General features: G+C 39.3%; 1 protein-coding gene across 2 annotated transcripts in view; it reads right to left on the bottom strand.

The window, feature by feature from the left end:
- LOC135483329 (homeobox protein cut-like 1) overlaps window positions 1–16,572 on the bottom strand; it is a 72,564-nt gene that overhangs the window by 31,804 nt on the left and 24,188 nt on the right. For both annotated transcript variants that reach the window (XM_064764124.1, XM_064764122.1), the window contains exons 5-7: window positions 14,960–15,027; window positions 12,498–12,630; window positions 12,072–12,138 (exon numbers count right to left, since the gene is read on the bottom strand). In XM_064764124.1, the coding sequence (XP_064620194.1) occupies window positions 12,072–12,138; window positions 12,498–12,630; window positions 14,960–15,027 (268 nt within the window). The remainder of the gene's footprint in view (window positions 1–12,071; window positions 12,139–12,497; window positions 12,631–14,959; window positions 15,028–16,572) is intronic.

The raw sequence follows: 16,572 nt of genomic DNA on the forward strand, positions 1-16,572 counted from the left end.
TTATTAGTTTTGAAATTAACCAACATGTATCATGAATTATTTCTTTGAATATACATTCTGTAAGACCTATAGTTCCTAGAATTCATGACAATTTTTCTTGATCAAAGGGTATATCCGTTAACAGTAATCATTCGTAAACACTCATGAAACTCATTATAACCACATAACAAAGGAACCTTTTGAAAGTCTGCTCTTTCAAAACTCCATTTCATATGAGTGTTGAATACTAGTAAAAGGAATCATTACTTCTTGAATCCAACAATTGAATACAAATTTCAATATTAATCTCCAAATAAAAATTTGGCAAAATTATTACATCCCCAATTATAAATCATTCATTGAGAACGAGACCATGTCATCTGTCTTAATTGCGTCGTTTCTACGATATTTTTTTGTTTATTTGTTTCCACTTTGTATTTGATTGAAGCCATTCACTATTGAAGGTGGAGATCCCAGTGTTTCTCAGCCTTCGAGGAGAACATGAACTACGCCCTGATAATAATGTGTACACAAATTTTATTAGCATGCTTATCACCCTATTGAATAGTTTTTTTGAAAAGACGCAGTTCCTCATTTAAATATCGACAAGATACACATAGTTACTGAGTTTCAAATAAAATATTGCCAAATGTATTGAAACAAGCCTTATTTCCCATTGAATGACACTTTAATTAAAGACAAAAAGCATAGTTATATTATAGTATCGACCAGAACTTGACTTTCTGTTAACAAAATGGGGAAACTGAGTTGAGAAATGATGTGAATATCACAGGTTTATCATGTTTCACCACCCTTTGTTCACCATTTGAACGTTTAATTCTCACCAAGCCCTCCCTGTTCCCAAATATCAGACACTTGCCAATGCGATTCAAAAGTCATTACTATTATCTTCTTCAACTTGATATGAGAAGTACACCAATGGACTATTTGGCCCAACTGTTATCTGAGGACCGCTGATCCATCCGGTTCAAGTGACCTTTCCAATGCTTTCTCTCCAGCCATTGTCATAACAACAATGGGCGCGATTAGAATAATTAGATGACATCATAGGCGGGCCGCTAGACCAGCGGCGGCTATAGATCTATCAATAACGCTAGAGATGGGTGCAGATCGCCTCCGAGGTGGTTCGAATTTGATCAAACTTGATGTAATTACCAATGACGAGCTCCTTCTGTCGCCATGATCAAAGTGGTCACCACAGAAAGAAATCAGTTTTTGCTTGGAACGAACGTTGCCGGGATCCCGGCGGGTTCATTTGTGTCAGATTTGACATTAATTGAATTAGACAAGTATGGATTCTTGCGCAGTGGGTACTGGAGATATGATGTATTGACATAATATAGGATGGTTATAATGGTTCTACAGTGGATGGCTGCGCGAGTCCAGTGTATTGAGGCTTTTAGGTGAGGTGGGAAGGACTCGCCAAAACACTGACAAGGATTATTATGATATAGTGTAGGAGGCAGTGCTACATTTGGGCATCAAATAGCCCTCTACGAAAGAGACTTTTCGTTGCATCATTCAGAGATGAAATAGCATCCTGGGATTAGCGAACTTGGCAAAGCTATTAAGAAATGTTCCACATAACTCCACAACTGATGAGAAAGAAGAAAGGAATGAACTTTCTTTCATCGTGTTTGGCAGAATTTGCACCGAGGAGAAAAATTTGTAATTCCTTTTCAACACACAGACCAGTTTGCCACACTTGAAAGCTTATCTTGTCAAAGAAGGCCTGTTGACAATGGAAGGTTTGCACTGTTATAGCTAGTGTTCAGTATCGTGGGCTCAAATGCATCGTACAACAATGATTATAAGACAAGACAGACGATGGCCAAGTCCACAATATTAGGGGCGTGATTGCCTGCACCAGCAATGAATGATCTAAAATGGCTGCTGATCCAGTATTGCTGGGCGATTCTGAACATTGAGAATGTCCGAGAATGCATCTCTATGCGCTGGCATCATAAATAATGCACCCGGGTCTATCTGATGGTGTAATGGACCATCCAGCACAGAGGTTGCTACTCTCTGAGCATGCACTGTGTACATATTGATTCAAGTCATGATTGTTAGTCAAGATCCCCGGTCAGTTGAGATGATAAAATGTACCACTCTAAATCAAGCATTTCTTTATGGCAAGCACTCATATTGACAATTTGATTCCATATGTCACCATTCCATGTTCCTGCTCTTGCTTCAGATATGGAATTGGAAGGGGGGCCATTGATCTTGATTACACATCCAGCGATTTGTATTTGCTGCGGGGACATGATCTGTATGCCCACAAGAGCTGCTATAGTCGAGGCATGGTTTGTCATTGCTTCAATACTCTCTGTTGGTAAGCCATTAATATTAGACCAATGCTTTTTGAAGGATGGTGAAATGAAGCCTCCGTCGTAATGCTTTCAGTTAACAAATAGACCAGGACGGTTGGCTGAAACTTTTTATTTTACCCCTTCAAATGTACGGCTATGCCATATTCCAGAAATTATCCAAGGATTTCAGCTCTCAATAGTAGTTGTCAGCAAGGAAACTTACATGTATGGCATAAAGTTTTGCCAACACGAAAGAAAGCAGCTAGACTATCAAGGTTGATGGAATTTTCTAAATGAAACTTTGAACAATCCAATATCTGATAGAAAGCTGTCACACCTATGTTGGTATATCTAACTTCAATTCTTGAAAAGATTTCCTTTCACAACAAGATTTCTGCCCGAAGACATATAAAACAGGAAAAGGAGCTTCCTGATATGGATTGGAAAATGCCCGCAGTTATATTATTAGGTTGTCAACATTTCGAAAGTTCTTTAGGAGAGTCTTTACAAGACATAGCGATGAAAACCGACGAACATGGATAAGGTGGTGAAAACAACAAGGCATCCATAAAAATAATATTGAGCTAACAAAGGTTGAGTCAGAGATGTGGTGAAATAAATCGATAGAGATATGGGTGAGATATTGGGCATGTATCGTGAAGATTAGGCTTAGGAAGACACACAACAAGTCTTTAGAAACCAATATCCTGGAAGCCTGAGGGACAAAGCGCTGATCTTGTGAAAGTTGAAGTGCAGCCACGAAATAGTGGAAATCTTGAGGAAAAGTGATAGAAAACTGAAGTGGAACAAGGAACAAATGTGCCATGGAAACAGGAAAGGGTGAAGGCCTCTCGAGGATGACTTATAGCTGTGATCACAAATCTGATGACTAGAGGCACAACAGGGACCTAACACAAAAGCGAACGAACGCACTTTTTTACCATCCCTTCCGGAATTAGACTGGGAAAAAAATACCAATATTGAACCCAATATCGGAAATGTCCTTATCGTGTACATGAATTTGAGCAATAGAATATTCATCACATGCACTCCATTAGGTGGAATCAATAATAACATATACTGTTCCCACATAGTTTATCCTTTAAATAAGATGGTACAGGTAACAACGAGGGATGGTGGGGCCTCAACCAGACTTATGGAGACCAGCGAAGTAAAGCCATGGCAAGGCTTTTCCTGGTCATTAGAATGTTACCCAAGAAGTTCAATTGTTTGTAATGTTTGCGTGCAACTGCAAGTGCCCACATCAATTAGAAAAAGAGACAGCCACCGAATAAACAAGGCAACAGAAAAATTCCCAAACCTGAAAAAACATTTCAAACTCTCTCTCAAGAATATCTGTTTCACATTTCTAGAAGATATATCCTGCCTTACAGTGTATTAACAAACCCAAGCAAAATAATTTCAAACCAGAATGATTTTCAGGGTTTTTTAGCACATAATTTCACTCAGTCATACTTTTTTGACGACTTTCAAAATATTTGCTAACTTTCAAGATATCTTCACACCCTGAAATCCAGTGCAGAGTAGTACTATTAGTAACATTATTGATCTTCTCGCTCTACTTCAACTACAGGCATCCAAAATATTCGTAAAAATAACCAGTCTACGCTGATAGGAAATGACTTGTAACTTACTTGACCAACAGCCATTTACCAATAACATTAGCAGCATTTCCTTTCTTATGGCCAATCACAACACATAGGCAAGAAAGAGGCAACTTTTTATCACTCACTACTACATTACCAACACCAACAAAAAATTAGGATAGATTTATAAATAATGTAGTATCTGATAGAATATGGTGCACTTCACTCAAGGCAGTTCTGAAACATAGTCAGACTGAAAGACGGACATTAGAGAGAAAAACTTTTTTAATGATGAATTTGACATCTTCCTGTGTTTTTTCAAATGGTTTTATTACTTCCATGTCATAACGTCAGGGTCCATTTGGCATTAAAATGTCACTGCCATAATTGACAAGTACTGGTAGGCCTGCCTGCCGATACATTCATAATTATTTAAATGCAGTAAATGCAGATCACACATAACCAGGACTCCACATATGGTAAAATACATGATGACAACAGATACATTGGTAGACGTCAGAAATCACCATCCTTTCCTGATAATCACATAATCTAGTTTTAGGACAGTCAAAAGGAAATCAAAGACCCCCAAAAAAATGTATCCTAGTTTTGATAAAGTAAACCAATGTAACACAATAAAGCATCTGATGTTTTCCGCAATAAATGAGCGCCCACTCGAGAGGTGCTCAAAATAACCATCACCGAGCAGTGCAGTAACGACAACAGTCACTCAGCCGTCTAATCGCTGTTATTTTACTTGTTAGAAACCTAGCAAGTGTTGATGCAGTGTAGCATCGATAAACTTCATGACTAACCAATTTGCCTGGTAATGTCAATGAGGCGTTTAGGGTGTGCTAATGGCACATGGACAGGAAGGAAGCCCAACAGAAGATATCAACTCCGCTGCATATAGACGTATTAATTTCTTTTGACTATTGATTAGATACATCCTGTCTTTTAGATCTCGCTTTCTTCGCCGATGCAGCGGCCACAGTTTGATGGAAGTAAATATTGATCAGCTTTCACGAGGCCCGCCAGGCAAAGTAACGTGATGTTGATTGTATGAATGATACTTCTTGGACGAAGACTCCACTGATCTGCCTTGTATCATGTACTCAATCATGGTCAGCAAACACTGCAAGAGAACCAGACTTTTTTGGGCAGAATTTTGATGACCCTGAGCAGAGACCCAATCTTGAAGACGACACACCGATTGCACAAGTTACTGTTCGCCATCAAGGCAGATTTTGTCCATCGTCTCAATATCATGGACCACTTTTTAGCAAATACAGCAAAAAAAGATAATGGACTGCCCTGTTTTCATTGCAACTAGAGTGATTAACCCAGGCCAGAATGTCAAACCTTGTGTATGCCATGTGATTTGGCCAAGTTTCCTGACAATCCCACATACCAGAACAAAACTGGTGAACGTCTTGGTAAGCTGAACAATAGTTATGTTATCTGTAAATATTACATCACTCCAGCAGATCTCTCAGACCATCTCAGTATCATGTCCGCTGATCAAAGATTATGGTCCTCAAATATAGCAAATGGACATTTAGCTTTTATGCCAAGCAACGCATTATTCGCATTATGTCATCATGACCAAACATCCGTACAGACCATCAGATTTTTGACAAACAGTGTTGATCATTCGTATTATGTCACCTCGACTAGATCGCCACAACCATCAGCAGTGTTTTATCACCATCAAGTTTGGTTTACACAGCTCCAAACTTATGATGAGTAAATCGGTATTAGCACGCAATCAATGGCTTGCTTCACACCCAACTAGGCAGAGATTTCTACTTCACGTTCGCCAACCAAAGTTGATTTATTGGCACAGATAGTTATTAGATGCATCTCGACATGGCTAAAGAAATGGGCGTCGGGAAGAAAACATATTTGGTTCGTTAGGACGATAACATTAAGCAATTCTTTATCGAAGTTTCCACTTTTGGAACAAGTATTGTCCTCTTTACCAATCAGAGATGGTAAGGAAAAACCTGAGGCTAGTACTCTCAGAGAAAGCCATTTTACCAGTAGTTAATTGTTATCATATGGAAACATCAAGATGTTCATGTTACCTTACAATACGTTATTTTCCTCGTGGAGACAGATTCAGGCAAAAAGTGAGAAATCAACTGGGTACATAACTTGAGACATGAAGTTCTAAACTTTGTGCTGAAAACCTACAATTATTAGACACCGTATTTTCAGCCTACATAATGTCAAAGTCTAATTTGATCAATGAAAGTATCGCAGCATTTGCGTAAAACTTGGGAAAGTTCCCTGGCAGCATGCATAAGATCGGAGACAACAATCACACGGCAACAAGAAAGTTGTTGTAAAAGTGATGCCTCGGAGATATGTTTACCAAAATAGAGATATCTGATGTGACTGATGTATTGACTTTTCTATGAGGGAGAATCAAAGTGTGTATTCTTCTAACGGATACATCAAACTAGGCGCTTAATTCCCGCCGACTATTGTTTCCAATATTTGATATAAACTGCCAAATATCTTCATTAAAATTTATCAGTGCATTTTGCCGCCAGTGATAGTTTAACGTCACTTTGCAATGGCAGTATCAACAATGAACAGAGTCTGACTGCATTCAAGTGATTTTAAATGGATATCTGGCTTTTGGTACTATTGACACAACAAAGGGAGGGGGAATGGTTATTGAGTAAATAAGACAGCTTAACACCAAGTCAATAAGTGCACCAAATATCACTGTTGTTGTTCCATTCAGTCAACTTCTACTTTTTTCAATATATTTTTTAAAGGATTCTTGAAACTAGTTATAACATTTGTTGCAACATACAAATGTAATGGAGACTGCTGAATTTGGGGGATATCATCAATCAGAAACTAAGCCAGGAGTTGATATTCTTGCAATACAATCCCATTGGTCATGATTCACATCCAGAAGGTAGCCAATCTGGAGCCGTTCTGAATCCAACTTTACAGCAATTTGAGATTATAGATGTACATTCAGATCACCATAAACACAATAAAACAGCAAACCTTCCCAGCAATTCGAAACTTAAAGATGAGCACATTAAACTTAAATCAATTAGATGCAACACAGCGCCTACATCGTGTAACACTGTGTCAAAGCTGATAGAAGCAAATCTCTCACATAGATCACCGCCATATGGAGGAGTTAAGATTTCAGCAATATGCCAGAAGGAATCAATGGCAAGCGAGTGTGATTCACATGTTTTAGACATAGTTCTAGTCATTAAGCAAGATATCGATCACTTGGAAGACTACAGAGTCGATGCAGCCAAGAAAATGTTATCCAGACACTGCGTTATTGGGGTTAGATTTCGGCAGATGAATCAACGATGATGTATCAGCACTATGATGGAGATCTTGGGAGTTGTGCAATGTTGGCAAAGACTCCAATGAGGTGTCCCAAGCTGAACCTGAATCAGAGTTTACAGATAGACTGGCCTTTGAGAGTCAGTCACATCAAACATATCCCTTTTCCCCCCAAGCACTTTTCGAACACTGGCCAATGAATGGTGTACAGTGTCTGCAAAAGATGCATGAATTGGGTGACTGAACCTTGAACATAGTCGTAAAGGTATATATCTCTCCTGGAGCAATGACTGTTGGAGATGATCTCAGTCACCTCCCACACTTGGCTTGGAAGCTTTGACAATGCAACCCTAATCCAGTCAAGCATTGGAGATCAAAGAAGAGGGAGTAGACCTATCAGAACCCTGAAATACATAGACCCAAATCCTTGTTACTACTGCAGAAGTAACAAACTCTTCAGTGACCGACATAAAGTCTTGAATGGACTCTGAAAATAATCGCAAAAGATTCCCTGTTGAATATCTCAGAAAGAAGATAAAACTAAAAGCGGCCTCTTGCTACCTACCCATTCTGGTCCCAAATTCGGCAGAGTTGAACATTGTCAATAGAAGCTTTTGAATGGTCGACAGTCTGACGCCTCTCATCCATTGATTAGTCGTAATCAGGAATATTAATATTTGATGTCTCATGCAAATCGTAACGGGCAATGTAAAATTTCTCAACTTCACTGGAGGGGCGTATTGACTAATGGAGACAAATTACATTCGATCAAATTAAAATGCTTCCACTATGGAAAGTGTATAAGTGTATTGGATTCCACTTGACAAGAAATAGATGGAGGATTCAGACGGAGATAGTAGCAGGCTGACGCACGTTGCATCTATTTCAAACCTTTTCGATTAAGTTATGTATGCATTAAGTGAAGAAAATCAATTTTGGATGTGTATTAGAGATTTAATGTACAGAAATCATGTGCTGGTAATCAACTTGTGCATTGTGACTGAATGTTGGCCGACTGTCAATGGAGTCACATGAATATTCATTGAAAGTTGCAGTAATTAGAAACTATAAGACAAAGTTGATACTGAACAATGCATAATGCACATTGATTGAGAACTGGAAGTATCAACAGGACAAGCAACTTCCTTTTCATGCTTTCGGGTTTGTATCATGGATATTGTAGCACCTACACCATCACAACTGTTGTCAGCATTATAGGCTACATAGGCCCACTGGATGAGAAAACGAGACTTAGCAGGTTTTTATCCTGCATATAGACTTGACCACACTCAGCCTATGAACCCAGTTTAACGCTTAATACCTTTCTAGTCAACTTCCCTTGTTTTTTAAAATTGACTTTTCAAAATCCATCCAGTGCAACTTCCTAAAGTATACGTCATTATTGACACAAGTCAGATCTAGCTATTCCCACGAGTCCCACAACATATTTGGTAGGTTTCATCAAGGAAGGTCCCATCAGCACACTATTGGGTAAAATCTATACGAATATTAATGGTCTATATGTTAGTCGTAGATGTCGATTCAAAAAGCATCTTTAACTAGAGTATGTGAGGCATATTGTGCACACAGCCTCATTGATTTATTCAGCCAGAGCAATGCGAGATGGAGAACTTTAGATTATATCATTGATATACACGCTCCCCTGGATCATTTGTATTAGGCACTCGACCTGAGAGATGTCAGTCGCCGATGCTTTGATCCACTGTGATAACCTTGGATTTGGATGAAAGAAGAAACGTTATCATTCAATAGACAAAGTAATCAACTCTAGAAGATCTAGTCACAACAATGCTGATGATCAAATATGAACTTCAAACTCGTTCAATGTTCAATGTTTGACTTGTCCTCATTGGCAATCACCGACACAAATCTGGGGGACAGGATGAGTTGAGCAGCCCTGTGAACGAAACTCAATGCCACAATACATGACATATTGAAATATAGCTAGGGACACATTTGTACATGAGAAGTTGATTTAAATGGTAAACTCAGCAATGTCACCTCACACCACCCATCTGATGCATTTTCATTTGGCATTTAAGCTGATTCAACTCTGTGCTGTAACAGTACATGAACTGCTCAAGATATCATAATCCTCTAATCAAATCAGGAACGAACACATTCGGATAATCTTCTCAAAAAGTGAGTGTGATCATAAGTTATCCCAAGCAACCATCAGCTGACATTTACAAATCATCTTCTTAATTTGAAAATTTTGAGTTCTGATATCTTTTTATACAAATTCAGAAAGCTAACAAATTTCTTTCTCAGCAATGACAGGCGTATCAAAAGTTCTTTCCATGTAAAATTCCTCCCCTAACTTTTGTGTGACTACAGCCAGGTTGACTGCAGGTTCCCAAGTTCTTTGAATGAAACATGACATCAAACCAAGTGTCTTTAATAAGCCAACATATCCTTTCTTGAGGTGTGATTCACCCCGATACCCCTCAGTGGCAAAGACATACAATTAATTCTGCCAACTTTTTCAAATCTTCCACGTGACCTTTTCCACATCGAGCGTTAAAAACATTGATTTTCTCTAAACCTACCACGCCATTCTCATTTCTTCCCGCCACATATAACAAGCATTTTGACTTCGTGAAGCGTTTAAAAAGAGTTGCGAGCAGGTGATGAGATAAAGGAGATAGCTGCTTATCTAATGAGAAATACACCAATTCTTACGCAAATAGATACCCAATGAGTTTCACAAGTTTGAGAAGTTTTAATCTTCCTGGCCGTGACAGTTCAGCGAATGTCACCTGATCAGCGATTATTACCGTTCTGAAATCTCGTAGGATGCCACTCATTAAGGCACTGGCTAATCTAAGTCCACATAATGATCTCCTTCTTGAAAGAACCTTTCAAACTACGATATTTATAAAACCTGACAATTGGTTGCATTGAATTGAAATCATCATGTTACATGAACTTGACATCATTGAATTGGGATCATTTGTAAAATGGGATGGAACGACAAAAATGTTGCGATATCTTTTTTTCTCTTTATGACATCATTTATCTGGACAATATAAATGGTGAATTTCTGGCCTGAAATAAAAGTCGCATTCATCCTTTTTAACACAGTGGGCTTAAATGAATGAAGCAAGACAAGAAAAAACCTGGCCGATCCAAAAAATGAACATGGGCTGTAACTTTACAAAAGAAATGATAGGCAGCCAATAAAACTGATACTCCTAGGAACCAAACAGCCTCCAAAGCTAAATTACACGATAACAACATGATTACTAATCCCAGAAAACAATGTGTTTTCGCAGGAGCCAAGTGTTATTTGCGCAATATTGATTTATCGGGGGCAGGTGAGCGAGTGAGAATACAATACTCAGATACCGCTCAAGGATTACATGATCAACCGGCTTCTTTGTGAAACTAAGACCTACGTCTATTGGGCTAAATCGATCAATCTCAGGTTCCAGGGGCTATATCAGCATTCAGAGAAAACATGGGAGTGTTGTGTATAGCAGGTAATGGCTTTAAAGTCAGCAGAAGGCCCCTCTGATGTAACATGACCAACCAGCTTCTTTGTGAAAGTACGATATTGCCTTTTTTGACTTGCCACTCCAAATGTCCTATTAGGTTATGCCTGAGCTGCTTGCTAGAACAAAGGATCTGCTAATCACGGTTGTGCATGCAGCAGAGACTGTTGTTATAAAATGTGTGATACATGCTGCATAAACTCCATCAAATTGATGATGCTACAAATATTCAAATCCATAGGCCTAGCTACACAAACATCGACAGCAGAGATCTGATACCTGAACACAGTTTCTAGTTACCTTCAAATGCTTGTCATTTTTCTCCATGAAAGTGTACAATATGGAATGTTTTATACTTAGACAAGATAGTTGAAGTGTTAAAGGCAGGTGAATTACCAAAGAACGAGAAAATAGATCCACATCTTCAGAGGTATTCTGTTACCGGTTATGATCTGCCAAGCAAGCATCCAATACTTCTGCAGCAATAGGCCTAGTGATATGGAATTTAAGCGAGTGAATAGCCGAGACTTTTTTATGAGCTAACGAAACAGCGATGATCAGCCAAGATAGGTAGCTTGGCTAAGTAATGGTAGGCCTATCCATGACCAACAATGCGCCTACAGGTTTCACTGAACCAAGTACACTGATATTTGAGACACGATGCTTTCCCCTTTGGCTCAGTATTGGTAGGCCCTATTCGCAACCAATAATGTTTGTGTCTAGGTTCAGACTGAGCCAAGTACATATGAGATATCTTAATGTTCCATTGATAAAGGCAAGAAAATGATAACCAGGATCATTTGTCTTGTATCATTATTCGCCAATTGAACAATCTGAGAGCATGACAGCCATGACAGTGCTTATTGCTATACCATGATGGCTCAAAGACCAACTCGACAAGAACACATAGAGTACATGAAACATGAGACTTGTTCTCTTTTCTTACAGCAGCAAGAGGCAAGCTTCCAAGCTATCACCTGTTGCAATCTGTTTAAAGTGCAGTCACACACCAATTGAAGGTCTGAGTTAGGCTCTCCAGAGTCAGGTCGTTGAATCAGTCAGCACAAGTGACCCGAGACCCATGCTGATCTGAGGCCCATGCTGAATCAAAGGCTTAATCTGGATGGAACCCAACAGCATGGGTTTCATGGCTGTCCTAATAGGAAAGCCTGGGAAGCAACATCCATTGACTTTTGAAAAGGGCTCAGCTCTTCAAAGATGGGTCAATAAATCAGGCCAAGTTTCATGCGCAGTAAGGACAATGACCTTTGTTTTGTCTAATATGTATAGAAAAGGTAACTTACTTGGCTGAGGTAGCCTCATCATACTTTGACTTGAGGTCGAACAGCTCAGACTGGGTTGTGTCAAGTGCTGAAAGGGAGAAGAGCAGCCTCAGGAAAAGATGTTCAGACAACAGATAGATCATTACCAATGGTAACCTATTCTACTTTAGGTGAACCTATTGAAGGTACCAAGGCTATTTAAAGCTTAAACTGAACATGTCATTTTCTATCTTCATATATTGGCCAAGCTGCAAGATCAACATCATTGTTGTCACACACACATCCCATGTAGCTATATAGCACTAGGGGTATCAACCTAGATTAAGTGTCTATTTCTTGACCGCATGGCTGATGAAAAACTTGAGATCAACAGTTTGAGAACTTCACATAGATATGGCTGGATTCTTGTTGATTCTTAATGAGTGCATCTCCAAATGTTCTGCTTACCACTTTGCAGTGTTGCCACCTTGTGTTCAGCTTCCCCTAGTTTCTTGGCGACCGACAGTTGACTTTCTTGTCGTTGTTGTTCCTTCTCAGCAAACAATCTCTGCAGTTCCCGTTCTTTCTCCTTGGCCTTCGCCTAAAAGGAGACAAAAATAAGTATTCGACAAAAATGTACGTCTCAATAAGAAGTGAAACAGTTTGATTGAGCAAGTGCTGCACATGGATTTACAGGGTTGCCATTCAATGATCTTTGGTGATTCAGTCCAGTTCTACGTAATATGATAAGCTTTTTGGCTCTTTGTAGACTTTGTCTAAAGCTGAATAAGCTAAAGGCATTAGCTTTGAATATTTCTGCATTTCACTTGAGGTTTAAGAAGCTATGGTTTAGTGTTATTTGATTTTGAAGCAAATAGTTGTCATCAATTGTTTGAGGAACGAGCGTTATGGTTTTACAGCAGGTTTGTTCAAACTCAGCATCAACAGAATCAACTGCATTTCTTGCCAATATTTGATAACCTCAAATACTGGCTCTCAACGTCTCCTGACCATTGACATTTCCAGTTGGGTGGAAAAAAATGCAGCAAAAGGATGCTATAAGAAATATTGGCTTGGGAAGCCATAGATGTTTTATTGTGGCCCGTAACATTACACAGACTTCAGAGCTTTCAAGTCAAAGGAGAGCCACTCAGTGATTTGCCGCGGAACAATCAATGATGTGTTGGTCAATAGAAGGCCACCTTTTACAGGTCACACATATGAAGGAGATAGCAAGAGGAAAATTCAAAATCTATCCACTTTGCAAGATCAAAAAGATGGCATAAGTTTGGAATCAACAACGTAAATGCCACGGGTGACTACCCTTTCTAAGGAAGAAGGGGCGTGAAGACTGCTCTAGGCTTGATTTGGACAGTAGCATTGAAAAGCTTTCCAAGTCTTTTGCAACCCTGCTTTATTGATAAAGCCAAGAAGTCTTACTAACCACGGTACCCCTCAACTCACTCGCCCTCTTCTCCATCTAGTCTACAACTTAATCAATTCCTCACTCATCATCAGGAGTCTAAGCTTGGCTTTAAAATCTTTGATGTGGCACGTTTCATATTTCATATTTCATGCACCTGAAGTACATGTTGGGAAGACACAGTCGTGAACACTAAAATCATACCAATGTTTTGGTAGAAGAGAAAATGACAAGGCAGGAGAGGGCCGCAGGGACACAAACCACTGCTGAGAACAACACCAAGGAACTTGTCATAAGTTGTCACAAAGTTCGAAGCGAATCATTGTCACCAATATGATAAAACAGATCAAGAGAAAACCGCCAATTTTTTGTTGATCCATCCAGGTGAAATCCATGTGGTGGCAATCAGATCAAATGACTCTGCGGCCGATATCGTTATCGAAATCCCTGATCACCCACCCATCATAATCATCCAAAATGACCACCGCAAATTCGCCGACATGAGAAACAAGATATCGATCAAACGGGGAAAACTCCATAGTGATTACAAGGGGGGGTTAATGAGGTCGAAATTAGCTGATCAATTAGATGAGGATGAAGGCAAGAGTCGAGGAAGGCAGACAGGTGGATGGGTCTCACCTCAGGAACTATTTCTACCAACCAGATATATTGATGTAAGAATTGATTAGCGCTTGCTTTTATATTAGGCTGCGACATTACGAATTCAAAGCAATCTCGTTGTAATCAATGAATATGCAGGGGCCCAGGAGAGCGACATCAATAGGATCTGACAAGCAGCCAAGTCTTTAGGTAGCGGATACTGATAGCACTGATGCAACACATCAAAGAAGATCCATATGTCAACGGCTTGGCATATTGGCTGCGACTCACCATCAATCAGAAGGTTTGATATTTTGTGGGAACAAAGCCCCGATGATTAAATGGGGTGGAAGGGAAGCCGCTCGGCTGTGTGATTGATATTACATTTTTATGTAAAACTGATACAAGACAAAGTCGCAAGTGATCAGTCGAGATGCAACACAGATACAATTTCACCTCAAGCTCACCAAAATATTTCCAACAGGATATTGTACATTGATGTACTGGTGAGCCAAGGAAACTTCAGATGAAATCATTTATGATTATTTTGATGATGATCTCAAACCTAAACCCAATAGCTGTCCAGCTCACTGGATAATTTCTGCTTGCTCAAAGTGTGTGCCAAAAGATGTCCAATATAACATCTTTGAGGCAATCAGTATTGCATGATTAATGGGTATGTTGTGGTGTTTAGTGGTGTGGTTTGAAGTGTGTCAACAATGCTGGCCTAATCAAGACCCAATGATCACACTACAACTCTAATAGTGGTGCAGATTCTTTCTTTGCAAATCAGTCTCTATCAGTTCGGAGTTGTACACAGACAACACCAATGAAGGTTATCTCTATTTTTCCTCCTGTTAGCTGCCAATGCTGGTTCACTATTGTTTCTAAACTGCCCTATGCTTACCTGGGAAGCAACTTCCATTTTGTCCTCATATTCTTTGAGTTTTTCTTTCAGCAGCTTGATAGTAACTTCTGCAAAAAGAACAATTCAGAAAACAGATTAGTCGTGAAAAGCTTCAAATCCTTTGATTCATCGCCAAATCTTGTCATCAAGTCAAGTGTTGAAGCAAGCTGACTGGACTCAAGTTGATCACAACAAACAGTAAACTAGTTTTCAGATTTTAACAAAGACTTCGAAAACCACCACAAATGTCAAAGAGATGACACCAGCTTTACAAATCATAAATTGCTGGAAAGCGGTTTACCATCATCTATTAGCAGTATAAAAGGAAATGTGTGATCTTTCATTAGGAAATAGGCAAAGTCAGACTACAAGTGGCCATATAACAGTACTGACTTGGGGCAATGTTCCTGTTTAAAATAATGCACAATGGAGAAAATGTTTCAAAAATATTCCATATCAAAGCGAGATTTGTATTGTAGTAACATCATACCATTGAGATGTGCCTGGTAAAGTGAAAGTTTTGCAATTCTATTGACATTTTGAGACAGAACGCTATTCGATCCATCCGCCAGCTTTGGCAAAACGGTGTCAAATGATTGTATTGGAGATGCAAAATTTCAAATAATCTTAACGCTTTCACCCATGGGGCACCATGGACTGAATGCTTTTTAGCGAAAAGCTGACATTTACAAGACACTGGCTTTTGATGTCAGGTCAATTTTCATGATAATCACATTAGATTAGTTGTTTTAGATAAACTAACTCAAAGCAGTTTAGCATCCCGGATTTCCAATTGAAAAATCACAACTCGTTCTTTGTCTTTGTACCACGTGATATGAATTGCGTGGATGTTGATGTTTGAGAGGAAGTTTGTCTTAGTACAAAACTAAAGGTTTTCCACATCAAACCAACGTCTCCAAACTTACATGTGGATTGGGTTGACTTGCACATCAAATTCCAAACAACTTTTTTACTTATTCTGGGGTTTAGATGGGAATTTTTGGTAATTCGGGTGTATTCAGTTGCAGCTTGGTGTAAAAATGCTCATTTTGACATACAAAATATGCCAATACCCAAAACATTGTAGCTCAGTTATTCAGAATCACATCAAAGGCTCACGAGATCAGACACCTTTGCCCATCTGGGTTATGCATCAACTAATTAACTATTTTCACTGCCAGGACCAGCAGTATCTGTCCCTAACCCCACTGGGGGTGATCATCTTACGTAAATGGCCAGGTCCCTGTCCCAATCGATCAATCAGGACATTACTAAATCAATGGCTGCACCGTCCTCGTGAGAAAGTGGGAAAATAGCATGGCTCATCCATCAAGGATGATCAAACGCCAATTGCTATGCAACGCATGTAAACTGACATCATATAGATCAGGTTTATTATCTATCAAGACCTCTTTGATGGGCATAAAAATGCCATGCACATGGTGAGATATTCCAGCTCCGAACAGATCGCATAGAAAAACGCCAGCAGAATAGCGAGATATGAGCATTGGGGAAAGAAACATCATCATTGACATGCGCTGGAGTGAGCGATTCTAAAAACCAGCCCACTTTCACAATATTAAAGGTACTTTAATGCAAATTAGATGGGAATG

The sequence above is a fragment of the Lineus longissimus genome, chromosome 2 (genome assembly GCF_910592395.1).
Source record: "Lineus longissimus chromosome 2, tnLinLong1.2, whole genome shotgun sequence".
NCBI classification, from domain to species: domain Eukaryota; kingdom Metazoa; phylum Nemertea; class Pilidiophora; order Heteronemertea; family Lineidae; genus Lineus; species Lineus longissimus.